Genomic DNA, 24,071 nt, shown 5'->3' on the forward strand with positions numbered 1-24,071 from the left:
CAGGCACAAGCCCTGCCGTTTCTACATCAACCGATTCTTCCCGGCCCAATTCTTTCCGTTACCACAGGGTTATGCCGCCTCTCCCTTGGATGAACATTCCATCCCAGTGATATCCCACGCAACCGCACGACTCTGGTCGGTTTGCTGCTTCGGTTAGGGAGGCAGGTATGCGGCCAATTGAAGTAGAGTCTCTTCCATCTCCATTGGTTATCGCATTCTTTTCCTCAAATCGGCACCCGTGATGTCAAGCAATTTAGCATCGTCCCGACGCACACAGACGGATTTGCCAGACCAAACATCCAATCCACTGCGCCATGGATCAACCGCTTCCACGAGCTCGTCGATATACACCGTCTCATCAAGTTCGTTTGCTCCCAGTCGCACGAGCACCGTCTCCTCCACCGCGTCATCTGGGTCCGTACCCGGCCATAGACGGGGCAAGAGTGAGGTAAACACACCGATTTCCGAAGCAATGGCTGGAGGCGCTTCCGATGGGAAAAGCTGGGCCAATGCGGGCGCGACCTATGAGAACATCCGCCGCTCATTGCGACCACTTTCCCAAGCCCCCAACTCGTCTCCCGTAGCTGCCAAGCAAGCAGCTTTTCGTCATTCTCGCAGCCAGACTGTCGACAATCCTCAGTATTGGAAGGAAAATCGCCCGCAGACCCCCGAATCCCGTCCTGCGCACCCTCAGGATGTTGATACATTGAAGGAGAAGCCCTCATACATCGATCAAAGTCCCACGAAAACCAGTTCGCCGCATGCTGTCTCACCCCATACCAAGACACAAGTAAAAGCGCACCATGCACATAGTTTGTCCAACCCACCACCGTTCACTCATACCCTGTCAGCCCCCGAGCTAGAGACGTTCCAAAAATCGTCAACCGGCCACCTGCGGACCCTCTCAAAGTTTGCGAAATCGGGTGAGACCGAAGAGTTTGCTCTTGACAGCTATGGGGCATCTGTGGTGGGATTACAGGGACGACGACGCCTAAAGCGAGCTGATACGGTGACCGGAAACAATAGCCCCATAGCACGGAAGAAACCGGCGGCATCAGCATGGACGGCTGGGAGCTGGATGGACAAGCAACGTCAGTTCCTCCAGGCGTACGAGTACCTCTGCCATATTGGAGAAGCCAAAGAATGGATCGAAGAGGTTATTCAGAAACAAATCCCCCCAATTGTCCAGTTGGAAGAAGGCCTGCGTGACGGAGTTACGCTGGCGGAGGTGGTACAAGCCATGTACCCAAACCGAACCTTTCGAATCTTCAGACACCCACGACTTCAGTACCGTCACTCTGACAACATCGCACTTTTCTTCCGATTCCTAGATGAGGTCGAGTTGCCAGAGCTATTTAGATTTGAGCTTATCGATCTTTACGAAAAGAAGAACCTCCCGAAGGTTATCCACTGCGTACACGCCTTGTCATGGCTGATGTTCAAGAAAGGTCTCGTCGATTTCCGCATGGGAAATCTGGTGGGTCAATTGGAATTCGAACATCATGAGCTCGAGCAAACACAGAAAGGTCTCGATAAGGCCGGCGTCAGCATGCCTAGTTTTTCGGGAATGGCTGCCAACTTTGGAGCGGAACCAGAGCCAGAACCGGAGCCCGAGCCGGAATCGGAGGAAGATCGCATTCACCGTGAACTACATGAAAGTGAAGCCTCGATTGTTGATTTCCAAGCTCAGCTTAAGGGCGCGATGCTGCGACTGAAGCTTGGAAACTTGATGAACGATCTATGGGATTTTGAACCCTTTTTGGTAGAACTGCAGTCAAGGATACGTGGAGACTGGGCTCGACAAATCGTCCAATATCGACTGGATATGCGAAAATTCGCCGTTCATTTGCAAGCGATCTGTCGAGCTTTTCTGGTCCGACAGCGGCAGAGAGGTGATAGGGAAAATTACCAGGCCCAGGAAATCGATGTACTGCGGCTGCAGACTCTGATCCGGGGAGCTAAAGCAAGAGCTCAAGTAGACCGTGTTCGAACTTGTATGCGGAAAGAGGAATCGGGTATCAAAATGATACAAGCAGCACTACGAGGTGCATTGCAACGGCAGAAAGTGTACGATCTTTACGAAGGCACAAGAGGTGCGGAGAAGGATGTTCTATTGTTGCAGGCCGCTATTCGGGGTGCTCTGCAGCGCAAGCAACTCGCAACGCAATACGAAGAAACTCACTCGGCTGAGACAGATGTGACTGAGCTCCAAGCTCTTATCCGAGGTGCTCTCCAACGCAGTCAGCTGGCAAAGCAATACGATGCAGTACAGTCTACAGAACCAGACGTTGTCGAGCTCCAAGCCCATATCCGTGGAGTCCTTCAGCGAAGTCGGCTTGCAAAACAACATGAAACAACACAAGCTACAGAGGCAGATGTGACTGTGCTTCAAGCTCTCATCAGGGGTGCCTCTGTCCGTCAGCAGATGAGCACACAGAACGAGGCCATGAATGCGACGACAGCAAGCACAGCGTCTCTGCAAGGACTCATTCGAGGAATGCTGACCCGGAAAGGTATTGAAGAGACAAAATCCTTGCTCTCGCAGGAAGTTCCTTCCATTACCTCCATTCAAGCAGGTGCGCGGGCTCTTGCAGCCAGAAAATTCCTATCACAGCAAGCAGAAGCCCTTTCAAAGACAGCAAACGAGTGCGCCTCTCTTCAGTCGATTGTTCGAGGTAACGCTCTTCGAGCCGAGCTTGACCGTCTCCGACAAGACCTGAACGAGCATGTGCCATCCGTAATTGACGTTCAGAGCATCTCTCGGGCGAATGCCGTACGATCCTTCCTGAATTCTCAACGCGAGTCTCTCAAAGGAGAGGAGACATCCATTTTGGCTCTGCAGTCCATGGCTCGAGCCGTCATACTCAGGAAACGACTGGAAGCAGACGCACAAGCTCTACAGCAGGAGGAACCGGTCATAACCAATCTTCAAGCTCTTATCCGCGCGGCAATTCTCCGCATCGACGTGGGCGGCATCTTGGAGGAGCTCGATGATTGCGAGTATGAAATTAGCCACTTCCAAGCACAGATAAGAGCCATGCTTGTTCGGGTTGACGTTGGCCAGACTCTTGCAGATCTGGCAGCTGCCGAAGATGTCGTTATGGACCTTCAGTCACACATCCGTGGACATCTTGTTCGTTCCAGATTCGAAGAGAAACGCCGCCATTACCGTGAAAACATGGACAAGGTAATCAAAGCACAAAGCTACATACGCGGTCGAATCCAGGGTCAAGCCTACAAGAGCCTTACAAGCGGAAAGAACCCGCCTGTGGGGACTGTCAAGGGCTTTGTGCACCTGCTGAACGATAGCGAGTTTGATTTCGACGAAGAAATCGAGTTCGAGAGGACGCGGAAATTGGTTGTCCAACAGGTTCGACAGAACGAAATGGCAGAACAATACATCGGCCAGCTCGATATCAAGATTGCGCTGCTCGTCAGGAATAAGATCACGCTTGATGAAGTCGTTAAACATCAAAAACATTTTGGTGGCCACGTTGGAAGCCTTCTGCCCAACCGGGAGATTTCTTCCAAAGATCCTTTTGACCTCAAGGCTCTGAATAAGACTTCGAGACGAAAGCTAGAGCAGTACCAGGTTTTATTCTTCCTTCTTCAAACCCAGTCACAATATTTGGCGCGGCTGTTCCGAAGGCTGCGTGAGCTCAACACGCCCGAGAAGGAGTATGATCGGATAAGGCATCTGATGATGGGTCTCTTTGGATACTCGCAAAAGAGACGTGAAGAGTACTACCTCATCAAGCTGCTTGCCCGCTCCGCCAGAGAAGAAATCGAAAGCTTCGACTCGCTCCATGAATATTTGCGTTGCAATTCTTTCTGGAATAAACTCTTCGCATCCTATATTAAATCCCCACGGGACCGAAAGTTTATGCGTGATATACTTGGAACCGTCGTGAGGGAGAACGTGGTCGAGAACCCAGAACTGGACTTGGAGAGTGATCCCATACAGATCTATCGCTCGGCCATCAACAACGAAGAGCTCCGGACTGGCAAGCGAAGCCGACGCCGACTGGACATCCTAAGGGAGGAGGCGATTAGAGACCCAGAAACAAGAGCTACATTTATCCAGCACCTTCAAGACCTTCGCGATATCGCTGATCAGTTTTTTTCTGCCTTTGAGGAGCTATTGTACAGGATGCCCTTTGGTATTCGTTACATCGCAAAACAGATGTACGAGAGCCTTCTTGCTCGATTTCCCCAGGAGAATCCTGGATTCATCCTCCAGACAGCGGGTCATTGGGTGTGGAGAAACTACTTCCATCCTGCAATGGTCGAACCCGAGAAGTATGGTGTGATAGATCGGGGCTTGACACAAGAGCAAAAGCGCAATCTTTCAGAAATCTCGAAGGTGATCGCGCAGGTAGCATCCGGCCGGCTTTTCGGCGCAGAGAATGTCTATCTCCAGCCACTAAATAGCTACATCGGAGATTCTATCCAGCGGCTTGGCCAGATATGGGGTGACAGTGAGTATTACCATGGCCTACAACCTCAGGGGTGGTGCTGACTTTCATGTAGTGGTCTCTGTTCAGGACGCTGAAACGTATTTCGACATCGACGAATTCAACGACCTCTATGCTAAGACAAAGCCTACTTTGTATATCAAAATGTCTGATATCTTCTCTATCCATCAGCTTATCGCCAGCGAAGTCCATTACATCTGCCAGAATCCCGATGATATTCTGAAGGAGGTCATTCGTGACCTGGGTAACGTCAAGTCTAACGAGAGTGAACTGATGAGCGTCAACTCCTCTGAGATCAACCTCACCTTGAACCCCAAGCTGGCACAAGTTGAAGGTAAGCCCGAGCACACTCTCCTCTTACTAATATGCCCTGGAGACTGACAGTTGGAATTAGACCCGGAAGCGGATGTGAAGGCTCTGTTCATGGAAACCAAGCGATGCATACTCTACATTATTCGGGTCCAAACAGGCGCTAACCTGATGGATATCATGGTTAAGCCACCCACCGAAGAGGACGAAGCCAAATGGATGACGTTGGTTCGCGACGAGTTGAGTGCGAACAACACACGACGAAGCCCCTACTCGGAGGCCACCACCATGGTAGACCTTGCCTCTATGAGTTACACCGAGTTGAAGCAAACGGCGCTGGAAAACATTCTCCAACTCGAGCAAACTGGTAAAATCCGGCGCGATAATTACTATCAGGATTTGTTGAATGCGATCGCCATCGATATCCGCACAAAGCATCGCCGGAGAATCCAGCGGGAGCGGGAATTGGACAGCGCTCGCATGACGCTTGCTCGTCTCAACGACCAAGCTATCTGGCTGGATCAACAACTCAAGACCTACAACGACTACATCGAGCAAGCCATGGTGACCTTGCAGAATAAGAAGGGAAAGAAGCGGTTCCTTATGCCGTTCACCAAGCAGTGGGATCACCAACGAGAACTACAGAAGTCCGGCAAGGTATTCAAATTTGGCTCCTACAAGTATTCAGCCCGCAATCTGGCGGACAGGGGAGTCCTCGTGCACTGGAAGGGATACACTGAACGACAGTGGGACCGGGTCGACCTTACCATCTCGAGTAACGAAGTCGGAGTTTTCACCATTGATGGAAGCAGTGGACCGATGATGATCCCGGGTGCCAACGCGCAGGTTCCGTTGGACGACCTACTGCAAGCCCAGTTCAACAACATGCAGTTCCTGGACTTCTTCGATGGGCACTTACGAGTCAACGTCAATCTTTTCTTGCACCTGATAATGAGAAAGTTCTATAATGAGTGATGGAGCGGTTTGATGCTGGATCATGATATTCTTCCGTCTATTACGTTTCACGTGTTCATGTTTCATTTTGTTTATGCTTTTGTTGTCTGCATTTCTTTGAGATATCCCTTCCTCTTGCTATCATGTTGACGATGAAAAAGAGCTCATCCCGAAAGGTGCCTCGAGCGGGCATGGTGGAGATGAACCTTCGAATTCTTTATACCTACCGAATATGTTTTTTTTTTGTATCCCCCCCCGGTTTGCTTTGCAAAGTGTCTACGGATGCTTGAGCGCAACCGCCCGCATGTTATGTATGTATGGCCTATGCCTGCCTCGACGATGATTGAATGAATACCATATGTGTACGTATCCGTTAGAAGTACCTGGTGAGATATCATAGAGCTCTTGTAATTGCGCACCATGCTTGTAGCTAGTAACCAGAGAGGATAATAGCCATTATTTTGTCATGATTGAATGCCATCTTTGTGAATAAGTTGTTCAATTGAAGGAGGCCGAGCCATGGACGGGTCAGGGGTCGCCACGTGACGGCTTGGGGCCCAACGGCGATCGATGCCAGCTGGAGGCGATAGCATCTCAACTTCCGCCTCTTCGTCCACTGCTGCTTGCCTACCTGTCCTTGTTCCCGCAGGTCTTTCCTGTTACGGTTTCAATTGATTCTGCGTTAGATTCTCCATCTGTGCTGTGTGCGCCATGGATTTCTCCAACCTCAAAGAACAGGTCAGCAACCTGACCTTGTATGATCTCAAGGCGGGAGTCCGCAAGGTCCAGAATGGTACGTCCCCGCGGTGACCCCAGAACGCTATTCCGTCATCCTGGATGGCCTCGGGTCTTGCTCCCCTGATCTAGGCGATTCACTGACTCCTATAGCGGTCATGAACTATACCGAGATGGAGGCCAAGGTCCGTTCCTACTCTCCCGCCAGTTCCGTGCCGCCACGAGTCCCGGGCCTCCGCACCCCGTGTGGTCGTATCCCTTGAAGCACAACACTCACGTTGGACAGGTCCGAGAAGCTACAAACAATGAACCTTGGGGTGCCTCGAACACACTCATGCATGAGATCGCCAGTGGAACCCATAGCTAGTCAGTCTTCCCGCCCCCGTCGCATGGGCTAGCGAGGTTTCCCCTGGAGTACTAATGAGGTGTCGCAACATGCAGTCAATTGCTTAACGAGATCATGCCTATGATTTACAAGCGCTTCACAGACAAGACCTCGGAGGAATGGCGGCAGATCTACAAGGTGAGTTTCCATCATCTCCGCGACACACATGTGGACCACAGCTTACGATGCGCAACAGGCGCTCCAACTTCTAGAGTTCCTTGTCAAGAACGGATCCGAACGAGTTGTCGACGACGCCCGCTCTCACATGTCTTTGATTCGGATGCTCCGCCAATTCCACTACATCGACCAGAACGGAAAAGACCAGGGTATCAACGTGCGCAACAGGTCATCGGAGTTGGTTAAGCTGCTCGGTGACGTCGACTTGATCCGCTCGGAGAGGAAGAAGGCCAGGGCCAACCGCAACAAGTTCGGTGGATTCGAGGGTGGCTCGCACATTGGCGGTGGCATGTCCAGCTCCAGCTCCGGCAGGTATGGTGGCTTTGGCAGTGACAGCCTCTCGTTTGGCGGGTACAGTGGAGGTGTCTACGGTGACGGTGGTGGATTCGGAGGCAACACAGGCGATTTCGGGGACTCCGGGAGACGTTCCAATCGCTTCGAGGAATATGACGAGTATGACGAGGGTGATGCTAGTCCCCCGCGCCGGCGCGGGCCCAGTCCTCCCCGTGCTAGTGCTACTCGTCAGGCTAAGCAGCCGGCCGCTCCTGCTCCTAAGGCTCCCGAGCAAGACTTGTTCGACTTCGGAGAGGAGGAGACTGTCACGACTTCTGTCAGCGCCTCCAAGAAGCCTGTCACAGGCAATGGCAGCAGCGGGCTAGATATTCTCGACACCCAGCCTGCTGACGACGACGACTTCGACGATTTCCAATCCGCCACCCCAGCGCCTGCGCCGGCATCGTCAGCCCAGTTCGCCATCCCCCCGCCGGCTTCCACTGTCAGCACGACCTCCAGCACGCAGTTCGCTGCCCCCAAGCCAGTCTCGGCCACGCAGGGTTCGAACCTGAACGGCATTGTAGGCTTCACTTCGATGACCCCTACCCCGACCTCTAGCACGATGGCGTCTCCTACACTCTCGCAGAGCTCCCTGGCACAGGCCCAAAAGCCCGCGCAACCCAAGCCCAGTGGCTTCCAGGCCGCCACTCCCAACTACTTCACCTCCGTTTCTACCCTCTCCAATACGACTCAGCAACCTGCTATGGGCCACCGCCCCAACATGCCCTCCACTTCCTCTTTCAGTTCCACCACGCCCTCTACCCCCTCTGCAGCCAGTAAGCCCGCTGCCACCAAGGCGTCCGGTGACGTCTTCGGATCCCTCTGGTCCAGCGCGAGCGCCAGCGCCGGTATTCAGAAGAATAACACGGGCGGAAACAAGGGTCCTAACCTAGCCAGCATGGCCAAGCAAAAGGCCAGCGCCGGCATCTGGGGTGCCCCCGCTGCTTCGAGCAGTCCTGCATTCAACCAGAGCAGCAACAGCGGGACGTCGAAGACAACGGGAAGCTCTGGACTAGACGACCTGTTGGGCTAGATCCGTGACTATCTTAGCTCGACTTCTTACATCATTGCCTTCTTCCTTTACCCCGCTTAGCTAACTTGTTCTCTTTTCCTTTTGGCACTGTTTGAATGACTCTGTGTGTGTCTATACCGTAGTACGAATATTTCTTCTCTTCATTCCTTTTATCTTGTTGCTTGCGTGCAAGATCTAAAATAGCAGGCCTACCCTAACTCACTTTTCCTCTTCTTCTCATCTATTCCACTATCTACCCATTGCCTCTAGCCGGTTGTTCGCATGACTACTCCCAGATATATCCTCCGTTCTCCCGTGGCATGATAGCTCGGCTTCCCTATTCCCTGGTTTGATACGGTATGCTACGGTATGCTTGGTATTTTGAAGGAATCTTCGAGCCTGCCTTTCGTTCTAATTGTTTCTTGATCCAAAAGCAGAAAAAGTTCTATAGGATGCAATCTAATTAGATTTGACTTAGCCAACTAAATGCATGCCGATGTCCTAGTAACTACCCTCAACCTAGATATATTCCCATGAACACTAGTAACAGTACTATTACCCCAACTTCAACTCATCAATCAGTCCTCCCTATCTACCCTGCTTCGCAGTAAGTAGTAACTCAGGATGCACCTCCTCATCATACCCATCCCCAACCCCCCTCACCACCGCCGGCCTCTCCCCAATCCGCTCAATCCACTTCCTCAGCAGCGGAAACCCATCCATCTCCTCCTCCGTGATCGTCATTCTCTTCCACGCCCGCACCCACGCATACGCATTAATATCCGCGATGCTGTATTTCCCTCGTCCCTCGCCCACCAAGTACTCCCTAGTCTCATCACCACCACCACCACCACCACCACCACCACCAGCCAAACCATTGGACAAATGCAATTCCAGCACGCTGTAAATCCGAAGCGTCTCAGCCTTAAATCTCTCAACAGCGTCTATTCCCCAAAAGCAATAAGTAAATTAGATATCTCCTATAGAACCACAAGAACTGAAATAGGGTGTGTGTGCTTACAAGGAACCTCCACCGCCGCGAACCGAGCAAAATGATTCAACCCCGCCTGCTGCGGCTGACCCGACGCAGACCAGAAGATCAACCACTGGAGGAGCTGGGATCGGTGGATTGCCGACGAGAAGTGGAAATGGTGATCCGGGTCGTAAGTTTCTACGAGGTAGAGGAGTTCGGCGGCTGATTCCATGACTGGGATTGGGTCTGAGTTGCTGGATGAGTTGTTGTCGATGAGGAGGGGGATTTTTCCTGTATGGGTTTGTTTGTTCAGTATTTATCTACATACTTGTTCTAGGTAGGTCACAAGGAAAAAAGAAAGAAGAGGGGATGAATTATGGCTTACCGTTGGGATTAAACGCCAGAAACCATGGCTGCTTCTGCTCGTCGGTGTCGAGGTCGATTAGGGATGTTGTCCATCGTAATCCGTAGATGTCTTTGAGTTCTTCGAGGAGGATTTGGACTTTTTTGCCGTTGGGGGTGGAGGTTGTTAGGAGGTGGAGGCCCTATTATTATTATTATTATTATTATTATTATTATTATCCTTAGTATGAGAATACTCAGTATAGTATAGGGAAAGACAATGATGGTGGGTTTGGGTTTGGGTTTTACTTTTGTGTCTTTGATTCTTGATGGGGTTGTTTCTGTGAATAGGCTTGCCATTATGGGGGTAGTGCTGTATATGGAATCAGATGTCAGTTTGCTGTTCGTTTGGACAGTCGATAGTAACATTATTTATTTATATGCGTGAATCTCACCAAAGCATGATGGCATCATCCAATCCTTGTCCGACGGATGTCCGGTTTGGTTTCTAGTAAGCGTCTTAACGTGTGTCTCGGCAGTTTAGGCATCAGCTACTAGCAGGATGAGCCCAGTTCGAACTAGTAGATTGTGGCTCAGAGACTCGACTCTGTCATAGTAGTATAATTTTGGCATATGTAACTGATTAGTTACTTAGTGGGATTTGAAAGTGGCCTTGGTGTGTGCTATGCAGTATATTCTCTCTTTTGGTTCATCGACTAGTTACTTACTATTGGCCATATTTGTGGGAGTGGGAGGGAGAGAGGGAGAATACTGCTATTAGATGCCGTGATTAGCAGATTCATATTGAAGATGTTCTAATGTCACTAGTATTTAGATGAGGTTGACAGTGGAAATACCGCATAGTATACTGCAAGTTACTTAGATATCTGCCGACAGAGGTACAAAGGACATGAATAGTAAGATGGTATGCGTTGCTCATAAATCACAATAAATATAGATAAAAACATAACTAACCGCTGTTGGAGGTATATGAATACTTCGATCACACGCTGTATGCTAGGGAATGCTTTTGTTTTCACAGAAAAGCAAGCAAGCCAGCCTACAACCATAATCTAATGCATTGACGCCATCGCTCAAGTACAGAAACATATATACAGGCACGTTTGCCCACACCTTTGCCACATTTGAAACAGTCACTCAACTCATACTCTCACTTTCACAATCTCTCCTCGTCTCTGCTCTTTCTCTCCCTCTTCAGCTATCTCTTCCTCTCGTCATGAAATGATCATATCATGCATGCATGCATTCACAAACAGCCGTCCCGTTCAAATGGTGGTATTCCAACAATAGCAGTTCCAGCCGGGGAACAACAAGAACAGTAAGGAAATGTTTAAAATGGGAAAAGAAGAAAGAAAATAGAAAATGATGCAATCATGTTCAGGTCGAGGATCAAACCGGCCTTCAGGAGAGTAACAGGGCCCAGCAGCTATTATACTGGGTCACCGATCTCATCAGAAGCTGAGATAATATGTACCCCCTTAACAGGAATAATGGCTCCCGTTATTGCAGGAGTGTGAAACTAGGCCACCTTCTTTTCAGGAAGGTCTTGCGGGGCTTCAAGCCCCTGATCTTCTGCCGGGAAATGTGACATGTTCGAATCCGTCTTGCCACCGCTAGACAGATGGGAAGACTTCCTCTTCTCCCCGTTGGAGACATGCTCGACGCTAACGTAGGTCGATTCTAGTGGGAGCTGTTCGTCTTGCGTGGGTGTAATAGCTTGCTGGGAGTCTGTCGACTCCGGGCTCAGGTACGTATTGTTCTCTTCGTCCGCATCAGGCTCGCCGTTCAACGACGTCAGCCCTCCCTCGATATCTCGAAGCAGACGCACAAACTCCTCTGGTACCAGCCCGCTCTCCCCAGTCTTGGGATCCTCCGCAACAAGCCAGCCCTGACCGTGCCGGTATGAGACGAAGATAACCTGTCCTTCAGTAAGAGGCAGCTCGTTCTCATGCTCTCTTGTGAAATCGAACAGCGCAACCGCTTTTCCGTGCATCTCCTCATCAGGGCATCCCACAGCAAACTGGAAGTCACGCGAGTACCGATGATCCCCAGCATAGTCGTCTTCAGAATCAAAGTCCGCATCATGTCCATAGGCTTGATAGTCGCCATATGAGCCCACGTGAGAATACCGGCTTTCGTTCGCCGGATAGGTGACATACTCGCCGCCCGGTCCATCCTCCAAAGCGTCGTCATCGTTTACATAGTACGTCTCACTGCCGTCCGCGTTCATACTGACAAGCGTACCCCGATCGGTATCCGCCTCATAGCTCATGCCTTGATGCTCACGGCCACCAGGGCCCCTGGCTTTCCGTCCATTAAGGTCCGTTCCGGTGGACTTGTTTTTCCGGTGACGGGGGGCGGAAAAGACTGGGCTGTGCAAGTCTTCATCCTCGCTATACGGCGGTCCATCGCCAAAGGACATGGCGGGAAGTTGCTGATGCCCATAGCTATGGTCGGTAGTCCACGGTCCCACGGACCATTGGCCACGAGAACTGTCCCATGGGGCCGGAGGATCGGACAGGCGCCGTTGCTCACTTGCCGGGGTGGATACTACCGATGCACGAGGCGGCAATGGGCCGTAGTGAAGAGGATGGATAGGAGGATACGCAAAGTCGCGAACCAGCGCATACGGTAAGCTGGAATGAAAGACAGGAAAGACGTGGGATCCCGGCCGCGACCGATTCTGAGAAGCTAAGGAAACATTAGAGTGCGTTGAGAGACGATCCTTCGCGTACGAGGAGGATCGCTGACGGCCCTGCCGCTTAACTGGGGAGCCTGTGATTATAGGAGGCAAAACCGTTAGGTTTGAGGAAGCCGTTGGCTGCGATGAGGGGGCCGAGGTTGTGGAAGCCATGATGATGGTCATGAGTCCTCAAAGGCAATGATCAGAGCGGAAGGGGAAAAAATGATTACGTGTCGAAGATGTCGTGTGAGGTAATGCCGGGTCGGATGTTGTCTCTTGAGAAGGGGATAGAAAAGCTGGAGCACCGGTCCGCCCTAGTTTCGCATCGCGATCGTTCTTCCACGAAACTCTACTGCCAGATCCCGCCCGAAGGTTATTTCAAGGAAAAGCTCGCACCAAGGATATGTATGCGAAAGCATGCGACTCAAATCGGAGGGATGTCTTGTGAGCTCCTTGCGTGCAAGCACGATGCAGATCTGGGTCTGGGAGGACGCTGCGCGCCGAATCAAATCTGATTCAACCGAGGAGGGCACTAGACGACCGGCGACGAGTTAATGGACTGCGGCTAGACGCCAAAGAAGCGAGGTGACCGCAATGGGATGTCTGACAGGCCCGGGTATAATCGACAGCGAACGGACAGGTACAGCGCGGCTATCGACCTCAAGAGCAAGCACCGCGGGGATCTCCAGTTACGGGCAGCTGTTCCCCTCTCTCTTTCTCAGGCCAAGAAATATTAAACACAACGACGTTGACTGCACCGACCAGGCGGCTGCAGGGGTGGCAGACAAGATTTGATGAGCGACAGCCAATGCCCGGTGGAGGGAAGGTTTGCAGCGAAGCAGGTGGGAGAAAAATAAGAGGAGGTTTGTTTCGAGAGCGTTTTGGTCCCGCGCTTGGGAGTTCGGATGGTCGAAGGCAAAACTGGGGATGCTAAATTTAGCAACGAGGGCAGGGCCAAAAAAGCGCCACTCTGAGAGACGGCGACTACCGAACCCAATGACAGACGGGGGAGGCAGAAAGAGGGGAGGCAGGGAAGGGAGGAAATTGATTGATTGATTGATTGATTGAGGGGTGGAAATGAGAAAGAGGGGATGAGCGCCAGGAGAGGAGGACAAGACACTCAGCTGCAGGAAGCAGGAGAAAGATGACACACAGGATAAGGGACGGTGGAGCGAGAAAGGAAGAGAGAAAGAGAGCGAGCGAGAATGAATGGTAGGGGCGAGGGTGCGACAAGAGGCTTGCCAGTGCCGGAGATTACTGCTAACTTACCTGCCGTGAAGGCTCCGACTGAAGCGTTAAGGATCAACGAGGCGCAGTCACCGATGCGGTGGAGTTCAGGATTCAGAAACCCGCTGGCATGCAGGGTCGCTGTCTTTCAAGACCGAACAGTCAGGCAATTGAGCGATTCTTCAGGCGGAAAAAGGGAGGGGAGAAGAAGCAGTCGATCGGGGTGAATAGTCCGGGGTCTTTCCTGACTCTAAACCGACCTCTTCCACTCCTTCGAGCTCGTTCTTCTTTTTTGTCTGGAAGTTTGAAGATTCGCCCTCTCCACGTGACCGCCCACGCGTGGCTTAGCGTGTTTCAGGTGTGGATGCCTCGGGCCATCGCCGAACGGGCCACTTTCTGCCTCAGAAGTCAGGCATTAAAATGCGCTTGCTTGGTTTCTCCACATGCCTTTCTGCCTTGCATGGCTCATACTAGCTAGCTACTACTACTCACCCACCACGCCCCAGCCACTAGACTAGAGCCAGCCACTCTTGTTCTATTTATTTCTTCCGGATATAGGATGATATCCACTGCTCGTGGCTTTGCACTGGATTTCGTTCTTATCGATTTCAAGATATTTCCCAACCCAATCTACACAATGTCTTACACTAGGAAAAGCAAAGGGATGAAGTCTAGCGATTCAATTGTCTATTGATCAGAAGGGCTCTAGTCAAACGAAGGTTAAAAGAGTGACTGTCATCAATCCCGGCTAGGCCAGCCTAGCTCGAGCGGCAGAAGAGAATGTAAAAGTTCACCCAATACCTTCGGAGGGTATACAATGCATTCCCGATCCCCCAGCTATTGTGAACGCAAGGGATCCACATCAAAAGCAAGGTCGTTTCGATCAAGTGCTCCCAGCCAGGGTATCACTGCTAGGCACAGGTATATGTGTCGTGATGACTGTCGTCAATGTGAGGACTCTAAAGGGCGCCACTGAGGTTGGTGCTGGCGTCGGAGCCGGCGTCGACGAATATGGCACAGAACTGCTTCCAGCCTCCTTACTATCGGTGCTAGATCCCATAACCTCGGCAAACTCAGATGGGATGGCTGCACTATCAAGGGACTGGCCCTCCACATATCCCTCCTGGACGTGCGTATGAGTTGTAGGGCTATCGACCACATCCACATCAATGCAAGTAGTATAGATTTCCTGCTTGCCGTTGGGGAGTGACGGGTCCACGCCAGGAGCTGTTGGCCAATTCCAGACCCAGTAGAGTGTATACGGCTTGCCTGAAGGTGCATTGGACGGAAGCGCGATATCCTGTTGGCACCACAAATCTGCGCCCATCAATTGGTTCGCCACGTGGGGGTACACAGCTTGACGATGTTCGGAGATATTACCATTGTTGATTTGATAGCAGCGGCCGTCATCAAAGTTTTGCTTCGACAAGAGAACGCCGCGTCGATCCCCTCCCGTACCGTCGCGATTCCAGGAATTGAAGACGTCCAAGAAGTTTTCTTCCTCCTTCGGCTCGGTGGTTCCGTAAACGTATATCGTTCCTCTATTCTTCGGCTTTCCCGGTTGATTCCAAGGTAGAGTCACATGGCCGTTTTCTTGGTAGCGAAGAGCGATGGGAGAGCCGGCGGCTGCCTGCAGCCTGGGGCTACCCTCGGTTTGGTTTCGTGTTCGCTGCGTGCTTTTGCACATCTTGTCGGTGGGAAGAATTAGACTCTGGTTGGCTCGATCATTCGGTGGAATAAGGTAAGTCATGGTCGGGTCGCTGAAGCCGGGAGTAGTGCGATGAACATTGCCTCTGGCGTAGCCTGGAGATCCGACGAAAGTTCCATTCGCTGCGATAGCAAGCAGTTGTTCGATCCATGAATGTGCGTTTGCCGTCGAGAAGAGGAGGACCAGCAAGAAAAACCTCAGAGCGCTGCTGCGAGGCTGGTTTATAGGCACCATCCTATATAGCCACTGTATGTTTTCTTTGAATCACAGTTCAAGATACACAGTATCTTTACTCGGATAGTACACCAGCCAGTGGTGTCACTAAAGGTAGCAGTCTGTTTATAGTAATTAGTATTTAGAAGAACGTTGACCGGTGCAATACATTTTGAGTGAGCAAGGGTACGCACATACTATATACTCATGGCCCGAAACACCACTAGGCTCTCCTATTCGAGACTCGGTGTTATGGAAATACTTTAATAGGCGAAAAAACAACAATAGAAGGGACAAAGAAGATTTTGGAAAACAAAGCGATTGTCTGGTCACAGAAAATAGTAGAATCAGCAAGTTGACAATAGGACGAACCCACAATAAGTATTCATCTGAATGTTCCGCTCTCCATCTTTATCTTCTTCTCTAGAGCCCGTGTTTGCTAGCAGCCTGAAAGAAAAGATATGGGGATCGACCACAATGCCCAATGTGATCAGGTCATTTGAAACACGCCCATCCCAGCAAGTGAATAAAACCAGCGTCAAGAGAGGGCATTCTTTGCAGGCGCTAAGGATGATGCCAGAAATGATCGGAACTCATCGTAACGGTCTATTCAGAGCCAATCGATCGCAATGCTCGTCCTACCAAGCTTTTCTCGTTCCCGATATGTCGCAGATAAAGGGCCTGGAGTTATTAGTAGTAGCTGCTGGATTGAGCCGTATGAAGGAGCTGATTGAGTCAAACGTGCATAGCAAGCTACCCTGGGCATCAAAATCTGAAATTAGCAACAGCGCCTAATCTGGTTGGAAGCAAGATCTCATGACAGAAAGCGTCATTACAGGCGATCTCCCGTGTTGCAGAAGTGAGGACGTTGAAGACCATGGAGGCCGCTGATTGGCTTGGGTTTCCTCAAGAGCGCTCCGTCGTGCAGAACCAATACAGGTGATACATGAAATAAATGTGTGTTTGATATTGCTCTATGACTTGCATCAAGGCTTCAGAATTCTCTGTCGCCTACCGCGCAGACATCTACTGACATTGGGTGTAGAGGCGCCGCGATGGGGATCGATGAAACACGGGCGCCCCGCTTTCTCTAGCCTGAGCAAACAAAGCGCGCTGACAAGACTGAATTCCCAGGCAAGCTAGATAGGTGTAGTCAGTACTACATCTGATGGTCGTGGAATATGAGAGATGCAACTGAATAGAGCAGAAACTTACAATGTGTCCTGTCATAACTATCAAGCTTTCCGTTAGTCCTTCTAGTGCCTGTCGCATAGCATGCACGAGATGGGTGACAGTTCTTCTCGGGTACCACATCCAAACCACTTTATTCAGTGACACATTCACTAGGGCCACTGCAGCTTCTCAGCGGCCTTGTCCGTTAGGAGACTCAGCCAAAGAAAAGAGCTGAACCTGTCGCACCTGAATGATTCTCCCACGCTCATTTTGCCCTTCCTTGGCGAGTACGCGATCCCCACCGTCCCCATTGCTGAATCAAGTAATATCCAGCGTCTCCGACCGTCGACGGTCCCATCAGTACCAATCATACCCATACTCTGGCAACTCCTGATCCCGCGAGCGTTGGCCGACTACGCAGAAGCCATCGAACAAAATAAGACAGGCAATTCCATGCCGTAATGCGATTTACACATTTGTGGCAGTTCCAAACCTTCGTGTGCTCTCTGTGATATCACTCTGATCGCACTGGGTTGCGTATGCGCTTTGGCCTGCAAGCAAAATCTGGTTTTTCTTTGGGTTTCCGAGATCTGCTGGTGGCTCGGTTAAGATACTGGTTTACAAAGTACGTTCAGTCTTCAAGGGCCAGCTCTTGTCAAGGTTCAGACACCATGGCTTCCACTCATCCGTCGGTATATACACTAATTTCAGAAAGATAAATCGAAGCGAAGCAGCAGCGACCCGGATGGAACCCTTTCGTGGCAGAGATGAAAAGATTGATTAGATGAAAAAAGGTGGGTATCGTGCGTTATCTCCGATGAATCACGACTCTTCAGTGGCCATGGTGTCCTTGTCCCGGTGTCCACCGTCCCACCCAACCCCGAAAGGATGAGGGAATATTCAGGACCTTGGGCTGCACGTTGGAGTCCGATGTGGATGCAGCTTCAACCCAGATGGGCACCGTGATAGAACTGACGATGGTAACTTACTTTTGGTTACCTAACGCGTTCGATATCGTTACGCCTTGCATGTCAAATACGAATTGCGTACAAAGTGAAAGATGTGCCTTCTTTGGAGTCGTGCTGTAGTGAGCTCGACAGTCTCCAGGTGCTGGTTGTTATCTTCTCCTTATTAGGGGGAGGCGTTAATTGATGGTTTCTTTTGCGGTCCGCCTTTATACGAGACAATCTTCTTCACCGAGAAGTGCTAATACGGTTGCATTCTGCTATCGTCTCGGATGTCATGACGATGCTACAAGAAATAGTACATGTTTCGAGACCTTATTAACTGAGCCGGACTTCCTGTAGGTCCCTTGCGTTTGAGCAGGCTGCTGGGCCATTGTTCAGGAAAAGCGGTCAATTGAAGACTTGGATGATACTGCCGAGTAAACCAATCCATGTCAAGCGAGGTTGATAACAGATAAAAGCGTTGTTTTTGTTAGAGCTCTAGCATGTCACCGATAAAAAACTCCGTCGAAATTAGTCCGTGAAATGTCTAGATAGCATTGGACACTAGTCAGGCAGACCCTGTTCCGATGTAGTAGGTGTACCAATCGCGCTGCTTGCCGGGTGACTGAAGTTTCTGTTGCCCGTCTTGGTTTGTCCGCGCTTCAGGGGGTAGTGCCGGGATTTATGCAGATGGTGACACTAGACACCTTTGGAATCCTGTGTACAACGTAATCTACGATCTGGTTCGAGGGGTTCGTGTCACTTGATGGAATCTGAGATGAGGGTGGCGGCGATGTTTTTCATTACGGCTATGATCATCCAGACTTGTATGAAGGTGGTTATTTGGAGTGGTGGATGGGTAGCCTGAGGCTGGCGACCTTCCCGACAAGCGGAGTACGGTAAGGTTGGTAAAAGTACGGATTGGCTGGTAAGAGAATAATACCCACCAAGGCAAAAGAACAATGGTACCGTTTCCAGGCTACTAAAACCATCCCAAGTAATTCCCGTTTGGGCTGGTCCGGTCCTCGCTACCTCGACTCTGCTTCCTATTTGAATTCTTTATTGTCGGCCGCTTCCCCCCTCCTCTCTCTCCACTCATTCCCTTCCTCTTCCTCTTCCTTTTTTTCTCCCATTGTTCCTCTTCCCCCCAAGTCTGATCGGCGGCTTGAAGGGTCGATCCTAGGGCCTGCATAAACCTGCCTTACTTACCAGGATTGTTGGGAACCTGCTACCGACACTACCCACGGACTATCAGCGGACCGCATATCCGCGCTTGCCTTTCATTGGTCGCGCTCTTTGGCGGTCTTGTGGTTCAAGCGGCGAAATTCACGGATTTACGATAATCCCACCGCCTGTGTGCCACGCCGTGGAAGTGCTTCCACATTTCGTTCCTCAGGGGCAGGAATCGACCTGGAAATCCTTAAAGGGGTGTAATCAGTCAGAAGCCGTTGCTGGGAACTTGGCTCCAAGGCATAGCAAGAAGACGTGCGGCATCTTCTCCGCTGCCAGGTAGGTTTCTTCCCGCGCTTCCCTCTTCTTTCGCCTCATCGGCATTCCAACGGTCTGGTGTACTGATCGCACGTTTGCTATCATCCCTGCAGTCCCGATAAGCAACAGCTCGTTTATCGCTTTCGCCTCATGCCATTGACATTGGAGGAGGTACCCATCAGGTTCTGATACCTAGGAGAGTCTTCCCTGTGAAGCGTGGGACGGCGCACGCCAGTCATTTTTTTTCCTCGCAGGGTTTCACCGCGTTCACCCACCGTTCTCCTAGAGCGCTTTCCCCCTCCAAGGCGAGGTCTACACCGCTCCTTTCGCTCCAATTTCTCGTCGGTCGACAACAATCATGGCCGCGACTTTGATCCCAAGGAAGTTCCGGCCTTCGGACGCGGAAGACGATGCTGAGCCTGGATGGCTCAAGCGTCAAGTCACCAGTGGCTTGCAATTCCTCTCTCGCCGTGCCTGTCTTCATCCCATTCACACGATCGTCGTGTTCGCTCTTCTTGCCAGTACTACCTATGTCGGTCTCCTTGAAGGTAGTTTATTCGACTCTTTCAGAAACCCTAGGAATGTTGCTGGCCAAGTGGATGTGGACACCCTTCTTCAGGGTAGTAGAAACCTACGTCTCGGGGAGAGTACTTCCTGGAAGTGGCAGGTGGAAGACACTTTGACTGCCGAGGACTATGATGTAAGTTGGAGACTGGTCTATGAATTCAATGCGTCAGATCATTGTTCGTTCTCTAACAGCCGCCGTTTAATCAGACTGCTCAACATATGGCATTGACGACCTTTATTTTCCCAGATTCCCTGTCGAAGTCAGCTTCCACGGCTCCCCTTGCCGATGGTGTCCCGATTCCTGCCAATACCTCCGCACAACGGGTGCCTCACACGCCGAATCTTTTCTCGCCTTTCTCCCATGACGCGTCTCTCGTCTTCACACTTCCTTTCGAACAGGTTTCTCAATTTCTGAAGGCAGTGCAGGAGATTCCCGAACCTTCTGTTGACGAGGATGAAGGAGAGCAGAAGAAATGGATTATGCGAGCTGCTCGTGGTCCGGCTTACGGATCTAGCGGGGCTCTCAAGCTTTGGCTGACAGACGCATGGGGTTCCTTCGTGGATCTGGTCAAGGTACTCATCCCATTTGGCTCTGTAATTCATATGGCCTAGTTTATGCTAACCCGATGCAGCACGCTGAAACGATCGACATCGTCATCATGACTTTGGGATACCTTTCGATGCATCTCAGCTTTGTCTCGCTCTTCTTCTCGATGCGGCGGTTGGGCTCGAACTTCTGGTTGGCCACCACGGTTCTTTTCTCTGGATGCTTTGCCTTCCTCTTCGGTCTTCTGGTGACCACCAAGCTTGGCGTTCCCATCAACATGCTGCTTCTGTCGGAAGGTCTTCCTTTCCTGGTCGTAACCATTGGGTTCGAGAAGCCGATCATCCTCACCAGAGCTGTCCTGAGCGCTTCAGTTGATAGGCGCCAAGGCTCCCGGGCTGGCAAGACTGGCGGCCAGGCGGCTCCAAGCACTCCCCGCTCCATTCAGGATTCTATCCAGACTGCCATTAAGAAGCAAGGTTTCGAGATCGTTCGGGATTACTGTATCGAGATCGCCATTCTTGTGGCCGGTGCAGCTTCTGGAGTTCAAGGCGGCTTGAGGCAGTTCTGCTTCCTTGCAGCTTGGATCCTGTTTTTCGACTGCCTTTTGCTGTTCACTTTCTACACCACTATCCTCTGTATCAAGCTCGAAATCACTCGCATCAAACGCCATGTCGCACTTCGCAAAGCCCTTGAGGAGGATGGGATTACCCACCGTGTTGCAGAGAATGTGGCCGCGAACAACGATTGGCCCCAAGCGGGATCGGATAATGATGGAACAAGCGATGCCAGCCTTTTCGGAAAGAAGATCAAGTCCAGCAATGTCCGCCGCTTCAAGATCCTCATGGTCGGAGGCTTTATCCTGGTTAACGTTGTGAATCTCTCCGCGATTCCTTTCCGCAAGTCAACTGGTCTCCCCCTGTTGTCCCGCGTGTCCAATCTGCTCGCTCCCACTCCGATTGATCCTTTTAAGGTGGCCGAGAACGGACTGGACTCGATCTATGTTTCCGCGAAGAGCCAGATGATGGAGACGATCGTGACCGTTATTCCCCCGATCAAGTACAAACTCGAGTACCCCTCTGTGCACTACGCTGCCTTTGGAGAGGGTCAGTCCTTTGATATCGAGTATAGCGACCAGTTCTTGGATGCTGTTGGTGGCCGCGTAATTGAAAGCTTGCTCAAGAGTATTGAAGACCCGATCATCAGCAAATGGATCATTGCGGCTCTGACCCTGAGCATTGTCTTGAATGGTTATCTTTTCAACGCAGCCAGGTGGAGTATCAAAGAACCTGAGGCCGCCACTCCTAAGGAGGAACCTCCGAAGCCCAAGGTTTATCCCAAGATCGATCTGAACAACCAAGATGGCCCCAAGCGGACAGCTAGTGAATGCGAACTCTTCCTGAAGGAGAAGCGGGCCGCTTACTTGACAGACGAGGAATTGGTTGACCTGTCATTGCGAGGCAAGATTCCGGGATATGCTCTCGAAAAGACTATGGAAAATGAGGACCTAATGAGCCGTCTCGATGCATTCACGCGCGCTGTCAAGATTCGCAGATCTGTTGTGGCTCGGACTGCGGCCACTTCTGAGTTCACCAGCTCCCTTGAGACTTCCAAGCTTCCTTACAAGGATTACAACTACACTCTGGTCCACGGTGCCTGCTGCGAGAATGTCATTGGCTATCTGCCTCTGCCCCTTGGTGTTGCCGGTCCTCTCACGATTGATGGTCAAAGCTATTTCATCCCCATGGCTACTACTGAAGGTGTCTTGGTGGCTAGTACCAGCCGTGGTGCTAAAGCCATCAATGCCGGTGGTGGTGCGGTTACGGTCTTGACTGGCGACGGCATGACGCGTGGTCCTTGTGTCGGCTTCCCTACGCTTGCACGAGCTGCTGCTGCCAAGGTTTGGCTTGACTCGGAGGAGGGCCAAAGCATCATGATGGCTGCGTTCAACTCCACTAGCCGCTTCGCCAGGCTCCAACACATGAAGACCGCTCTTGCTGGTACCTACTTGTACATCCGCTTCAAGACCACCACTGGTGACGCTATGGGCATGAACATGATCTCCAAGGGTGTCGAAAAGGCGCTCAACGTGATGGCTACTGAGTGCGGCTTTGATGACATGGCCACAATTTCGGTTTCCGGTAACTTCTGTACTGATAAGAAATCTGCCGCAGTGAACTGGATCGACGGACGTGGCAAGTCAGTTGTGGCGGAAGCTATCATTCCTGGAGAGATCGTTCGCAACGTTCTTAAGAGTGATGTAAACGCCCTCGTTGAGCTGAACACCAGTAAGAACCTGATTGGTAGTGCCATGGCGGGAAGTTTGGGTGGCTTCAATGCACATGCATCCAATATTGTCACTGCTGTTTTCCTTGCCACTGGTCAAGATCCCGCCCAGAACGTGGAAAGCAGCAGCTGTATCACTACCATGAGAAAGTAAGTTATCCCTATCCATTGCAACGTTTATGACGGGGGAATGATATACTGATTGTGATTACTTCTAGCCTTAATGGCAATCTCCAGATCGCTGTGTCGATGCCGTCCATCGAAGTCGGAACCATCGGCGGTGGAACGATCCTGGAAGGGCAATCTGCCATGCTCGAATTCCTGGGGGTGCGCGGCTCTCACCCCACCAACCCTGGTGACAATGCCCGTCAGCTTGCACGGATTGTGGCTGCTGCGGTCCTTGCAGGTGAGCTGAGTTTGTGCTCCGCCCTTGCGGCGGGTCACCTTGTCCGGGCACACATGGCCCATAACCGTAGCGCTGCTCCTACGCGCTCAGCGACGCCTGTGTCTGCCGCCGTTGGCGCAGCTCGCGGCCTTGCTATGACCTCCTCGAAATGAACGGGGCGTTCAGTGCAGTTGCATTCGCCTCGCCCACCCGCTACGTGATGAGATTATGTACACCGATATTACTGCTACTAGCAGATTCCCTTTCCCGAACCTCTCTCTGCCCACTTCTTCCTGACCTCCAAGATACCTTTTCTGGCATATTTTTTTTGGCCCGTCGCTACTTGGGATGGCTTTGCCGTTTGTGTTAGCAGTGCGGCATCCTGTATTGTACATTTTATAGCATATACATATTTCAAGGTTTGACCTGTCATGTGGCCTGCGCATCTCATGCTGGACCGTGGGTGGAGCATGGAATCTTTGATGTGCTTGATATAGACCGACCAGACTACGGGTCGATTGGCGGCGGGAAATGGCAAAGACTGGGGGATTATTCAGCCGAGTTCTTCAAGAGCAGGAAGATTCGCTGTCTGAAAGATTCGGCCATGATGTTAATCGGATTATGTATGGAGTAAGATATCCAGGGGTTTGTTTCAAGTGCTATGTTATTATTTTGTTCACTATTTTCTTTCTTTCATTCCTTTTCTTTTTGGCTTCATTCTCGGTCTTGGGGCTTGTGTATACGCTTAGACTCTGATCCATTGCATTACATGGGCCAACGTTCTGGGAGGCAGTCATTACATGTTTCTTGTCCGCCATGAGAGGACCCGTTAAAGAGAGAGAGAGAGAGAGAGGCATGACCGTGACCTTTTCAAAAATGTGGAGTGGGAGGCACGGGATCTCCGCTGAAGTAACCAACATACATCTGGCCGGACCGGGCTGCTTCAATTCCTCTTCCCCCCTGATAGACATGCAATACACTTAATCCATCTAGTCTCCGAATGCCGGGCAGTGCTGGGGTAAGGAAAAGTATAATTAGGCCAGGCAACGAGATGAGCGATCTAGCTCGAACGCACGGGAATAATAAGCAGAAGAAGCGACAAGAAGGATGAAGGAAGGTCTGGACCCCAAAGAT

At 51.2% G+C, this 24,071-nt stretch overlaps 8 protein-coding genes across 8 annotated transcripts; 5 read left to right on the plus strand and 3 right to left on the minus strand.

The window, feature by feature from the left end:
- Nucleotides 1-241: 241 nt before the first annotated feature.
- Nucleotides 242-5,759, plus strand: An07g08210 (uncharacterized protein; the record flags this gene model as incomplete). Its single annotated transcript, XM_059748634.1, has 4 exons — nucleotides 242-1,892; nucleotides 2,037-4,478; nucleotides 4,531-4,809; nucleotides 4,870-5,759. 4 exons carry the CDS (start codon nucleotides 242-244, stop codon nucleotides 5,757-5,759), a joined length of 5,262 nt encoding a protein of 1,753 aa, XP_059605397.1.
- Nucleotides 5,760-6,449: 690 nt separating this feature from the next.
- Nucleotides 6,450-8,401, plus strand: An07g08220 (uncharacterized protein; the record flags this gene model as incomplete). Its single annotated transcript, XM_059748635.1, has 6 exons — nucleotides 6,450-6,531; nucleotides 6,627-6,658; nucleotides 6,760-6,839; nucleotides 6,915-6,996; nucleotides 7,055-7,666; nucleotides 7,712-8,401. 6 exons carry the CDS (start codon nucleotides 6,450-6,452, stop codon nucleotides 8,399-8,401), a joined length of 1,578 nt encoding a protein of 525 aa, XP_059605398.1.
- A 567-nt stretch (nucleotides 8,402-8,968) lies between these two features.
- On the minus strand, nucleotides 8,969-10,498 carry An07g08230 (uncharacterized protein; the record flags this gene model as incomplete). Its single annotated transcript, XM_059748636.1, has 7 exons — nucleotides 8,969-9,202; nucleotides 9,257-9,324; nucleotides 9,402-9,644; nucleotides 9,739-9,898; nucleotides 10,005-10,095; nucleotides 10,151-10,203; nucleotides 10,424-10,498. The coding sequence occupies 7 exons, from the start codon at nucleotides 10,496-10,498 to the stop codon at nucleotides 8,969-8,971; spliced, it is 924 nt and encodes a 307-aa protein (XP_059605399.1).
- A 737-nt stretch (nucleotides 10,499-11,235) lies between these two features.
- Nucleotides 11,236-12,570, minus strand: An07g08240 (uncharacterized protein; the record flags this gene model as incomplete). The annotated part of the gene is made up of 1 exon (XM_001391862.3): nucleotides 11,236-12,570. The coding sequence occupies one exon, from the start codon at nucleotides 12,568-12,570 to the stop codon at nucleotides 11,236-11,238; it is 1,335 nt and encodes a 444-aa protein (XP_001391899.1).
- A 1,939-nt stretch (nucleotides 12,571-14,509) lies between these two features.
- On the minus strand, nucleotides 14,510-15,568 carry An07g08250 (uncharacterized protein; the record flags this gene model as incomplete). The annotated part of the gene is made up of 1 exon (XM_001391863.1): nucleotides 14,510-15,568. The coding sequence occupies one exon, from the start codon at nucleotides 15,566-15,568 to the stop codon at nucleotides 14,510-14,512; it is 1,059 nt and encodes a 352-aa protein (XP_001391900.1).
- Nucleotides 15,569-16,008: 440 nt separating this feature from the next.
- Nucleotides 16,009-16,690, plus strand: An07g08260 (hypothetical protein; the record flags this gene model as incomplete). The annotated part of the gene is made up of 4 exons (XM_059748637.1): nucleotides 16,009-16,041; nucleotides 16,109-16,288; nucleotides 16,386-16,486; nucleotides 16,570-16,690. 4 exons carry the CDS (start codon nucleotides 16,009-16,011, stop codon nucleotides 16,688-16,690), a joined length of 435 nt encoding a protein of 144 aa, XP_059605400.1.
- A 73-nt stretch (nucleotides 16,691-16,763) lies between these two features.
- Nucleotides 16,764-18,570, plus strand: An07g08270 (hypothetical protein; the record flags this gene model as incomplete). Its single annotated transcript, XM_059748639.1, has 8 exons — nucleotides 16,764-16,852; nucleotides 16,939-17,178; nucleotides 17,309-17,412; nucleotides 17,515-17,578; nucleotides 17,625-17,700; nucleotides 18,047-18,128; nucleotides 18,334-18,410; nucleotides 18,451-18,570. 8 exons carry the CDS (start codon nucleotides 16,764-16,766, stop codon nucleotides 18,568-18,570), a joined length of 852 nt encoding a protein of 283 aa, XP_059605401.1.
- A 943-nt stretch (nucleotides 18,571-19,513) lies between these two features.
- On the plus strand, nucleotides 19,514-23,110 carry An07g08280 (uncharacterized protein; the record flags this gene model as incomplete). Its single annotated transcript, XM_059748640.1, has 5 exons — nucleotides 19,514-19,750; nucleotides 19,802-19,855; nucleotides 19,930-20,295; nucleotides 20,355-22,702; nucleotides 22,771-23,110. 5 exons carry the CDS (start codon nucleotides 19,514-19,516, stop codon nucleotides 23,108-23,110), a joined length of 3,345 nt encoding a protein of 1,114 aa, XP_059605402.1.
- Between the last annotated feature and the right edge of the window lie 961 nt (nucleotides 23,111-24,071).

The sequence above is a fragment of the Aspergillus niger genome (genome assembly GCF_000002855.4).
Source record: "Aspergillus niger supercontig An07".
Lineage (NCBI taxonomy): Eukaryota > Fungi > Ascomycota > Eurotiomycetes > Eurotiales > Aspergillaceae > Aspergillus > Aspergillus niger.